The sequence below is a fragment of the Columba livia genome, chromosome 1, assembly GCF_036013475.1.
Source record: "Columba livia isolate bColLiv1 breed racing homer chromosome 1, bColLiv1.pat.W.v2, whole genome shotgun sequence".
Taxonomy (NCBI): domain Eukaryota; kingdom Metazoa; phylum Chordata; class Aves; order Columbiformes; family Columbidae; genus Columba; species Columba livia.
Window position 1 is genome coordinate 55,798,974 of NC_088602.1, and position 11,961 is coordinate 55,810,934.

Consider the following 11,961-nt stretch of genomic DNA (forward strand, 5'->3'; position numbering starts at 1 on the left):
TTGTTTAAAGTTGGACTAATGCTCCCACCTTGCTCTCGCAGGTGGTATGAACACCATTTTGTTCTTCCTTTTACTACTCTCTGCTGCTTCTCCAGCGCAGAACTCCTTTTCCGAATCAGTTCCCCCTCATAGTGACGCTTTTCCAGAGTGATCCTGTTAATGGAAGAGGTTTGTCTACCCTCTAGTGGGAATTTCAATTATAGCACCTGCAGAGCTGCGCTGCGGGAGCTCGGTCAGCCTGGAGCCCCTTGGGCACAGCCTGGAATTACTGCCGGACCAATCTTCATGGTGTGTCCAGCAAACACGATGCCCCATTGCTGTCCTTCTCACACCTCCCAACCCCCAAGATTCAGGTTTGCATTTGGGGAAAAAAAGGATGGGTGCTATGTTTGCTAGGACTTTTTCCTGGTAGAGGGATAGATTTAGATTTTCACTGGTGTTAGCTGGCCAGATATATAGTTCTGATAAGTAAGTTTAGCTGTATTAATCATGTTGAGTCGAAACGAGGTTGGAAATCTAGAAGATGTATGATCAGTCTGTATCTTAACCTCATTTACCCTTCTGCCAGTAGAAGAAAAGTGCTGACATTCATATTTGAAGGCAGAACATGGGCTGCTGGACCTGAACTAGGATGTGCTGGGAAGAGGCTGTCCCCAGCACTGAGGCGAGTTAGCTGAACTCGTATGCTCTCCCAGCATTGACATACGCACGTGTTGAGAGATGGTACTCTGCCCCTTAGGTGAAGGCAGCTTACTACTTATTGAACATATTTCTGATCTTTGAATCCCACGGAGAATAACTTCTTGACCTGCAGTAAGATGTACACATTTCAGCCTGGAACTTTTCCCTATATGCTGCTAGTATTTTGTGTTAACCTGCAAATTAAGAAATATTTGACAAAAACCTGTAAATGGGATGAATACAGCAAATTGCTGGCTCTTGTTTGAGATCAAATGCAGTGGTAACCAAACAGCCTGGAGAAGAGAAGGCTGAGAGAGGATCACATCAATGTTTATAAATATCTCAAGGGTGGGTGTCAAAAGGATGGGACCAGACTCTTTTCAGTGGTGCCCAGTGACAGGATGAAGGGCAATGGGCACATGCTGAAGCACAGGAGGTTCTATCTGAATATGAGGAGAAACTTTGTTACTGTGAGAGTGCCAGAGCACTGGAACAGGCTGCCCAGAGAGGTTGTGGAGTCTCCTTCTCTGGAGGCATTCAAAACCCACCTGGACACATTCCTGTGAGATCTCTGGGTGAACCTGCTTTAGCAGGTGGGCTGGACTGGATGATCTCCAGAGGTCCCTTCCAACCCCAGCTGTTCTGTGATTCTGTGAAACAACTTGGTCCCACACCTTCTCTGAAGGAAAACAGAAGTGCTCCTTCCACAAATGCAGAATATGACATTGAGGGGGAACCAGGGCTCGAATAGCACAGAAACTGCTCTAACTCAACTTTTATTACTGAAATAACACAACCGAGCAATCAAGACTCCCTTGAAAATCTCACCCTAAGCCTAAAATGTACTTTGTAAAAGCTCTGGGCTGGCAACGGATCTCTTCCCTGCTTGGCTGCTAAATTGCTTTCTGACCGGAGGCAAGTCACTTAACTCCACTGTGCCTTAGTTTCAGCACCTGTAAAATAGGGGCAATATATAAATATCTCAGAGCAACTTTCTAGCAGAAAGGTAAATATGAAGAAAGTCCTGTGGGCAGGTGCTGCTGCCTTGCCTGCTAAGAAGATAACTTCCTGTTAATAAAAAACATCAAGGGAAAAGGCAATTTTCAAAAGGATGTGTTGCTTGAAATTATTGCACAGTGCATTTGTATGTCACTGTCTGATAGGTCTTCTTTGTCACTGCTGAAGCCATAAGTGATTGGGCCAGCCTGGCTCACTCAGTGGAAAATTGCCCCTTTGGGATCATTTGGGGCTGGAAATAAATCCCCCCGTAACTCTTCCCTGCTTTGTGCCAAGTCACCTCCTTTTTGCCCAACTTAACAGATCTGTAACAAGAACGGGACAGGAGGCTTTGCCTCAGATGCCCTTTCAGGCACCCTCAGAGAAGGCATTTTCTAGTTGCAGGTCCAGGGTGTCACTTTGCAAGGTGGCTGGCACCATGAAAGTCCTTGAAAATTGGAGGTCAGTGATAAGAATTTCACAGGGTGCTCTTGCGATAATACCAAAATACCTTTTTACAGATCCACCCACAAAATACAGATTCTGCCAGATGCATGACAATTCTTGAAAGCACCCTGAGATGCAGGCAACTAGCCCATACCAATCAGAGGCAAACGGAAACCACAGAGATTTTAGCAGAACCATTAGAAAGGACAAAATTTATTTCCTAAACATTTTTTCCAGAAAGCTAATGGGTCTTGAGCAACAGACTGGATGTGTTGAAGGGAGAGAGAAGGACTGAGTAACCTAGTATCATGTTTGTTAGCTTTGGTAGCAGGAAGTGTGCTGGTTATACAACCATATTTAATGAAAACAGATGAAGGAAGATGTCTCCAGGAAGTATACGGTCTACATCACTTGGATAGGATTCAGTGTGGCATCGTCTGTTCACAAAGTTGTATGTCTTTCTTCTTTGTCTTATCTTCTTTAACTGTTTCACAAAGTAAAAGGAAATCCATAAAGTAATTTGGAAAACGTACTTCCTCAGTTAAAAAAAAAAAGGAAGCTCAGAATTTTGTTCTCCTTGTAATAGTGGAGAGCATCACTAGTACTACAGCTTCCAGGCAACCACTTCTCTTTTGGTTTAGAAATCAGTTATATCAACAATTTTGGGAGCAAAGAAACTGAGGAGAGATCTTAGAAGATAAAATACCTTCTAAGGTTCTAGCAATCGTGAATCAAACAAACTCTGCATTATAGTTGCCTGCAGCAGCCTTGAAAAATCATGTTGCCTCTGTGTGTTTTAAAAAAATCAGCATTTCAGCTTTAAATTTTGTTTTAGAAAGACAACTTTTTTACCAGCTTTACTTATTGTCATTCTGGCCCCAGAGTCCACCTCTGACTAAAAGCAGGAACTTCTTTTTTTCTTCTGCTTTTGAAGATGTCCAACTTGCTCTGCTCTGCACTGCTGCACTCAGTAAGCTCAGGCACCAAGCCAGCAAGACACCTTGGTAAAAAATACTGCTCTTTTTCAGTAGTTATTCAGAAAACAGGCCTTGAAATACACTTTCTTTAGGACAAACTTTTCTCCCCCTCCGAGACTTGGTTATGTGGCCTTTACATTGAAGTGGTGTCAGCTGGCACCATTGGATGCCTCTACTGTCACAAAACATAAGGGAGCTTTAAGAGCACACACAAAGTATTTTTCTTTACATCTCTTCTCCTTTTCTGCTGGCAGGGAAAGGCAAGTACAGTTTGGGGCTTGTGGGAGTTGAGTAGCAATGTGTTCACTTGTTGTTTGCTACTTTAAAGTTTAGGTTTGCTCAACCTAGATTTTCAGAGTGCAAAATATTGACAGATGGAAACAGTCACTCAACGTTTACTCCACTAGCTTAGCCTTATCAGCAAAATGACAACATCTATCTGAGGCCTAAGTGACTCAGTGGTGAGCCTGGCACTAATCTTCACTTTACATGGTAGATCCCTACCCCACAGTTATATCATACAGCAAAGGCAGCAGCATCCCAACGGCATGTACCATTACATTGAGTTAAAACTGCAGCCTTGTCTCACATCATTATCCAACACAGACCTGGTTGAAGTAGACTGTTCTCAAGCTATTTTAGCCTTTCTCTCTACTAACTGTTCACCATTCTATTAATTTTGACCCTACACGCAGTCTTCTCAGGTGTTCAGTATGACGTAGAATTGCTTGAAAGGCAGATAGATGCAGCCAGATTAGAAATACGGTTCGACATGTCTACAGAAGCAGTTGATAATTCCAAAATTTCGTCTTCAGTATCATCAGAGCTGACATCACCCAGGAGTGGTGTGAATCCCATTTCCCTGACAAAGTTATTCTCTTTATCCCTCTGTAGTCCCAGGCAGAGAGCAGCTCACTGGTAGGTACTTGAGTTGACATGACAGTCTTTGCAGACAAACATAACAAAGGCTTTTGACAGGATCCTGGTTACTGGAACATTCCTATGCTGTGAATTAGCCTGCAGTAGTGTAGTAATTTATGTAGCTGTGTTGTCACATTGTGTACAGAGCTTGGAAAGTGCCTCCTTTTTGCCGCAATTGAAACACTTATCCTTGTTTCAGCACTAAACAGCTGCTAAAAATAGAAGCTGTCGAGATGTCACCCTCCACAGTAAACAAAAAGAATGAGTCAGATGAGGTAAAGATCTCTCAGTCCTGCAGAACACCTGAGCAGTCCTTGAAAGCTTTAAAAATTTGCTGCTGAGCTTTTGTCCTTTTCCAGATCCAGCCGTGCTACTGGAAGACGTGATGTCCCTTCTCCTGGAGGTTCTTGCCCCACCAGCAAACTATGGAGCATTCCCTTACCTACTTGGGCACTGTACAGTCAGCTAGTTTAGCCCAAACTAACAGAAGAGAAATGGTGGATGAGCAGGTGAGAGACAGGAAGAAGGCAACCAAACAACAGCTATGTTAAGGAAAGAAAGGAGTAGGAGGCAAAAAGCTAGCCCCTCTCCAGGTCACTGAAACTGTGGGACTGCCACTCCTGCTGTCAGTGATGGAAAGCGTTCAATACTTCCATTTCACACTTTTTACCTTTAGCCGCTCCGTTTTATATTGTATGTGTAGCTGTATTTTAAGAGCTTCTGTTGGTGTGTGATAAGCTGGGCTTGGGCTTGAGGAGGAAGAGCTTCTGAGAACAAGAATTAAAAATGCTCTGAGAGAGGAAAAAAGATATTTTTTAATCCACTCTTTCAGTTGTGAATGTGTAAGTGGCAGACACATCTTGTGCTTTCACTTATATGGAAGAGTAAGAAAATTTATGCAGTGTGTTTGTACTTTTTGCTCATGTTGGGGAGCTGGGATGTTATGAACCTAGATCAGAAAATGTTTATTTCATGTGAATTTTCTTGTGTATTTGTGTAACTTGCGGATTTGAATCCAACAGGCATATGTGAAAACAGGTAGCTTGTCCATGGGTGATCACCATCTAGTGGCAACCTGTAAAATTCACGCTTTGACAGAAGAGGACAAACTAAAATAAAAAACATCAAAAGGCCTGTGACATTGCTTCAAAAATGTGTACCTAATGGCTGCGCCTGTGCCAAATTAATTCTGTCAAATTCCACAAATTAAAACACTATGTTGCCATCGTAGGTGTCGTACCCAAGCCATGGTAGTGTGGTGGGATGTGCTCCGGCACTGGGGATGCTCCTGGGCATTGCTTGCTTCACTAGTGCCATTGTTGCCAGTAACATATGCCTGATTGCAAAGCCTCATGGCCAAAAGGGACATCCAGAGGCCAGGCAGGCTTGTGTCCCTCTTGCTAAGCACCTGGCTAGCCCACTCCTAAGCACACCCATGGGTGGAGACTTCTCCTGTTCTTTCCTGCCCTTCATCACCCATCCTGACAGAAGGTCCTTCCTGCTGACTGCCCTTGAGGAGTTTTGAGACCATTTGGTTTTCTGTCCGATTACTTTCCCTCTAGTAGTTTCTCTGAGTGCTCTCACTCTCACTACGTGTGAGCTCTCACTACTCTCTTACCTGTGCCTTACCTGAAAGGAAGCCTCCAAGGCTGGACACGGTGCTCCAGCCAGGTGGGTAACAACACTGCTAAGGATAGAAGGGCTGCTTTGCACATCTTGTACATTATATTCTTATTTATACATCCCAGCATCATGGCACCTGCCTTTTTTTTCCCTACAGCAGACACTGTCAGCCCACTGAAGCTGTCAGCTTCTGCCCGGCCTGTGATTCACAGTGACCACAGATCGTTCTCTCCCAAACTGTTACTTATTTTTTTTCTCCTTTTGTCTTTGCACACTTCATTATTTCTGCTTAAACATGGTACTTTGCACCTGTCACTGTCTAATAGCATCCTGTGCATTTTCTAACCATACTTGCAATTTGTCAACAGAATTTTGTCCTCTCGGCTTCATGTCATCTGCAAATATAATAACCAGACTTCATTTAATCACCCAATTTGTTAATGAAAACACTAAATATCCCTAAACCCTGGACAGACTGGTCAAATCCCCACTCAGTGGCTTCCCCTACTGATAGTAAATCACTAGCTTCTCCACTCTGAGTGAAACTCTGTAACTAGCAAAAAATTTCCTCCAGATCGTTTCCTTAGCTTATACACAAGAGTGTCATCTCAGACAGTGTCAAAATTCCTTCTGGTGTCAAGATACATGACATCTTTTTCTTCACGTATGAGCCTGTTGATTTGTTGTAGTGGGAAATGAGAATGGTCTAGGACTGTACATAGCTGATAGATCCATACTGGCTAGTACTCACCTGGATTCATCTTCTGTAGACTTATAATCTGATAGTTTGTGTCAGTATTTTTCTGAGATGGACATTAACATGACTGTTAATTCCTTGTTTCTTCATTTTTTCCATATATGTATATCCTTATATATATCTCTATCTCCTTGTATATATCTACATATAGATATATATATCTCCTTGTATTCACCATATGTGGCCTCCTCTGGTACTCATCCCATCCTTCACTTGGCCAGCTCCAAGATTTCACCATTCAGTTCCTCAATGCCCTGTGCTGAATTTCATCCGCTCCATTTCATTTAAAAACATCTGATTTATCTAGGTGCTTTCTAAGTACGTCATTCAGAGATTTCAACAACCATGACAATATCTGCTGTTGTTTGCTTGGGTTATAACAAACAGAACACTACCTCAGTAGCAACCCTGAAACCAATGGAGATTGTTCTCATGTTCAAACTAAGCTCTCCATGTTTCTGTAATCAGTGGCCAAGCCCAGAGCAAGAGAACACTGCGCTCCCCAAATGTTTTTGGAAACAGCCCAGTCCAGTAGTTTTATTTTCCACCTTCATGGTGGCTCACAATATTTTCTTTTGTCTCCCCGTTCTTTGTTTGCTCCCAAGACAGCTTTTTGACAAGTGCTCTACTGCAGGGAGAGGGAGAAACCAGTTGCAATTCTTGCTAACATATCAACACAGCTGCCTTTGCAGGAGCTTGTAGCACCAAAGCCACCTTGGGATTGCTGGTATTCCTTCATAACTTTAATGTGATTTGTGACTTGGTCACATAATTGTTGCTCCCAGGCTGCTGGACGTATTTGCTCCACTTTCACCTTGAAAGAGAGAGGATGGCCTGCTGGAAGTTACCTCCAATCACGACATAAAGCAGCAGGTTGCCACATGTGTTGAGTGCAGCCAGTGGCCGAGAGATTATATAGATGGAGTGGATTTGCTTCTCCACATGACAGCTGACAGGACACAGACGTAGTTCAACCCGAGCCACCCGAAAAACATGGAAGGGGAGGAAACACACGTAGAAGACCACCAAGAGGACGATGGCGAGTCTGCGAGCTTTTTGTTTGTAGCAAGCCTGCGTCTGGGGCCCAGTAGCCAAGGTGTAAATAATGAGCGCATAGCACAGAGTCACCATCAGCAAAGGCAAGAAGAAGGCAAACGTGGTGAGTAGCCAGTTATACCACCTGATTGTGCTCAGGTTTTCAGAGCTGGTAAGGTCTAGGCATAAGGATCTGTTTTCCTCCTCTTTTGAGGAGATCAAGAAGTTGATGGGGCTGACAGCTGCCAGTGAGATCACCCAAACTGCTGCACAAGCTACCACTGTCCACAGCTTCCTCTGGGTGTGGAAGAACCTCATAGGATGGACAATCACCACGTAGCGCAAGGCACTGAAGCAGGTGAGGAAGAGGATGCTGCTGTACAAGTTGAAATGGAAGCCAAAGCGGATGAACTTGCACATGAATTCACCAAAGATCCAGTGCTCCCCACTGGCGTAGTAGTGTATCAGGAAGGGAAGGCTGGTGAGGTAGAGCAGGTCTGTGAGTGCCAGGTTCATCATGATGATAGTGCTGCTCTTCCAAGGCCTCATCTTGAAGCTGTAAACACAAATTGCAATGACGTTTCCTGGGAAGCCTACCAGGAAGACGATGCTGTACATAACAGGGAGGTACAAAGTCTTCAGGCTGACTTCCACATCAGTGCAATTGGGAAAATCACCTTCAGTGTCTTGCCAGGTGGTGGGGTTGGCTAAGTCGTCAGTTCTATTCATGTTTGTTTCTTAGCGCTTAAGGAGGAGAGAAATGCTTAGTGTTTACTGACAGATAAGACCTTCCCATAGCCTGTTAAAAACAACTAATAATTACGTATTTCTTTTCGGCTTCACATCAGTGCCTCTATCAAGATGCCTTTATCAAATAAGGAAAGACTTTGGTGTTTTGATAAGAATTCATGCTGATCTAGAGGCCTTTTCTCATATCTATATAGAGAAATATATTATTATATTTTAAAATACGTATTTTCATGGAAGGGTCTGGACAGGCACAATGAAACTGTTAAGTAAGGGATTCCTGACACCACAGTGTGATGTGTGTCCCCTGGTATATGAAGTTCACTTTCTGATGTCAATTGAGGCTCAAGTGGAGCAGGACAGACTAGTCACGTTGTGCTACTGATCAAAAGTATAGAGACGAATGTCCAAAATGTAACTGCTCCATAAATGCTGTTTGCATCCTTGTAAATTAAGTGGAAAACAGGGCAGATGTTGAAATGTTTTCATATTCTTTTTGATACTGGAGTTGGTTAACATTTTTTCCCCACTCCTTGGAAACAACTGATAAAGGAATATTTCATTTTTTTAGTTCACTAACAAGATTGATGTTGCAAAGAAATATGTTATTTTTAGGCTTGTCATTAGTTGCTATGTAAATTTGCTTCCTGTAAATGGTGTTTTTGCAGACATTAATCTTAGATAGAAGTTTTCTGAAACACCAGAATAAATTCATTCAACTCTGAAAAGCAGCAATATGAGACTTCAGCAGGATTCAAAGGAAGATAGCCCACTGCTCTCTGCAACAGAAAATACAGAGCCACTGAAGCACATGGCAAATATTATAACTGCTAACCTTGCATCCAGTAAGTGTGTTTGTGTGAATGCCTTCTTCCTTTCAAAGTGGAGTAGATGTTTTGATGGAAAAAATGAATAAACCTCTACCACAATTTTTCTGGAAGAATTCAACATCTTACAGGATGATTCCTGTCCTCGAATTACTGTGGCCTGGATCTGTTAAAATGGATCCTACTGAAACACCACTTCCATTTCTGGTTCCACCCTTGAATTTTCTTTGTGTAGTTTCTACCCTCAGTCATGAGATTTCACAGAGACAGGTTGCAGTATTTGAATTCAAGTTTGTGTAGAACATTTGGTTCAAACATATTTAAAACACTTTTCAAACTGAAGCTGGGACTTGAGGAGACACATGCCAAACACTTGCATTTGTTTCTAAAGAGCAAAACAGCTTCAAACCTCTTCTCATGGCTGAGGATGGTGCAGGGGATGGTTTGGAAAAATCAGTGGCTCAAATTCAGTTAAGAAGTAATGCAGCAATACCATCATCCTCAAACGAACTGGAAGGCACTGGTATGGAGACAGATTTTTTAGCAGGGCCTGTTACAATAGGACAAGAAGTAATGATTTTAAACTAAAGGATGGGAGATTCAGGCTAGACATGATGAAAAATTTTTTTTACAATGAGGGTAAAACACCGTCCCAGGTTGCCCAGAGAGGTGGTAGATGCTCCATCCCTGGAGACATTCCAGGCCAGGCTGGACAGGGCTCTGAGCAACCTGATCTAGTTGAAGATGTCCCTGCTCATGGCACGGGGGTTGGACTAGATGACCTTTGAAGGTCCCTTCCATCCCAAACCATTCTATGAGTTTAGATTCACAGATTCTACCATTCTGCGGCTAATGGTTAACCAGGTTAACAGTAAAGGCTACACCCTGCAGCAGGTTGCAGCATGCTGTCTGCTGCTGGAACCATGTGGGCTGTGCACACTGTGGTGTTTACAGTGCACAATTATTAAATGAGCCGAAGGACATGGCTGGGTGCTGGTCCCCACACCACTTTCTTTGTGGTTTTGTAGGACTATCGTTTTGTCAGCAGCTTCTTTTCCACCAACCAGCGCGCTGCAAACATATACGGGACCGAGAGCAAATAACCTATGATTGACGAAGAGCGTGCCAGCGGCACTCAGTCTCTGCAATCTGACAGCTGCATTCTCTCAGGTGCTTTCAGAGCCATCTCCTTTGCTATTGGTGAGGTATTTGATAGGGCTGGATTTGGGTTGGGGAACATGGGTCTCCCTCACAGGCCAGGCCATCCCCAAGCCCAGTGCTGGTTACAGGAATCTGAGGTGGGGCAAGTATTACAAGAAAAGCACAGGGGTGTGGAGGGTCTTGGTTCTGAACTGCCCTCAGATTATATCCAACCTAACAGGTTACCACAGGGACCAAAGAAAGGAGACAGCAAGTCTTTGCTGTCGGCCTTGTTATTTTGCTGTCTGAATTACAAATAGAATTTAGACAAAACTTAAATCTAATTAAGGAACAGTTTGTACCATGGGAGATTTTATCACACTAAGTAATTGGCCATAATGGGACTTCTACAGCCCAAGCTGAGGGCAAATGATATATGCTGTAGACACATAATGAACTTTAAATAAATTATCCAAGAACAGAACTCGTAATAAAAGGGAACTAAATTATTGAAATAGAAGCCCTCTTTCAGTCTTAACAGTGGAGTCACTGCTGCATTACAATGTATTCTTTACTGTAACCAATTGATTTGAGTCACTTTAAAAAATGTTGTGATTGCATGTCTTTAATTGCAGTCACGTATAAGGGAAACTTGTCTGCTCCTGCATTGTGATAATTTAATTAGAGCCTACTGGAAATAAAAGCCAAATGGCTGCAGCCATGGTAAAGTAACCTAATGCCTTTAATTGGACTATATTTCACACAGATATGTTGCTGAATAAATTAAATAGGATTTGACTTGCAGTGTTTGACTCTTTTACTGGCTCAGAGTCGAGAGATGCAAGTGACATATTTAAGGACAAAGACATGAGCCCTCCTTCCCTCGCCCTTTTTAATTCAGGGAGCTATCTCCATGCAGAAAGAGTGTGTGGGTTTAATGTGAGCACTGGATGCATCCTAGATAAATTAAATTTGTTCCACACTTCTATCATCCTTTAACCCTTTGCTCATCTTGTTCCACTTCACCCTGCCTCTATATTCACACCTGTAAATCAAAATATGCATTTTACCTGTAAATCCTCAGTGCTGTCTTCTCTCCTCTTCATAGCTCCTTCCTCGAATACCCTACTCCAGCTGGCACAGTTTTCTTTTAAATCCCCTGGGCCTGTGCAGTGAGAAAGCTTTCTGGGAAAGCTGTGGCAACCCCTTCAGGCTATTGGGCAGGTTGCAGGAATGCTCTGCCTCTATTCCCAGCTCTCTGAAGGGCAAAGGCACTGTGGGCTTCCCGGTGCTGAGCAGTAGCTGCTCTGACTCCTCTCACCTTCCTGCAGGCTGGCTGTCATGCTGATAGTGGTGGTGGGGCTGTCCTGGTGTCAGGTGTCCTCCTGTCTGTCCTCTGCTGCCTGCGTGAGATGTGGAGACCTGCCCTGTATTGCTCACAAAATTGGTTGAGACTGCCTGTAACCTGCCTGGTTGGCCTGGAGCGGTTTGTTATGGGCACTTCCAGCCCTTGGAGAAGGAGTCAGGCAAGCAGCATTCAAGCAGGGAGAAGCAGCATCACCACAGTGCCTACCTGAAGGAATATCTGCTCCCTGGGTCCCGGTGCATAGAATAGGAGAGGTGGGAGACAGGGGGAGAGCTGTGGGAAAAGCAGGGTTTCAAACTTTATAATAAGGGTGAGGAAACACTGGCCCAGGTTGCCCGGAGTTGTGGTAGATGCCCCATTCCGGGAGACATTCAAGGCCAGGCTGGACGGGGCTCTGAGCAACCTGATCTAGTTGAAGATGTCCCTACTCATTGCAGGGGGTTG

The 11,961-nt window shown here is 43.7% G+C and overlaps 1 protein-coding gene across 1 annotated transcript; it reads right to left on the reverse strand.

Moving 5' to 3' along the window:
* Nucleotides 1–1,341: 1,341 nt before the first annotated feature.
* Nucleotides 1,342–11,641, reverse strand: LOC102090353 (2-oxoglutarate receptor 1). Its single transcript, XM_065057136.1, has 2 exons — nt 11,222–11,641; nt 1,342–8,181 (listed from the first exon to the last, which is right to left on the reverse strand). The coding sequence occupies exon 2, from the start codon at nt 8,164–8,166 to the stop codon at nt 7,213–7,215; it is 954 nt and encodes a 317-aa protein (XP_064913208.1). The 5' UTR covers nt 8,167–8,181; nt 11,222–11,641; the 3' UTR covers nt 1,342–7,212.
* Between the last annotated feature and the right edge of the window lie 320 nt (nt 11,642–11,961).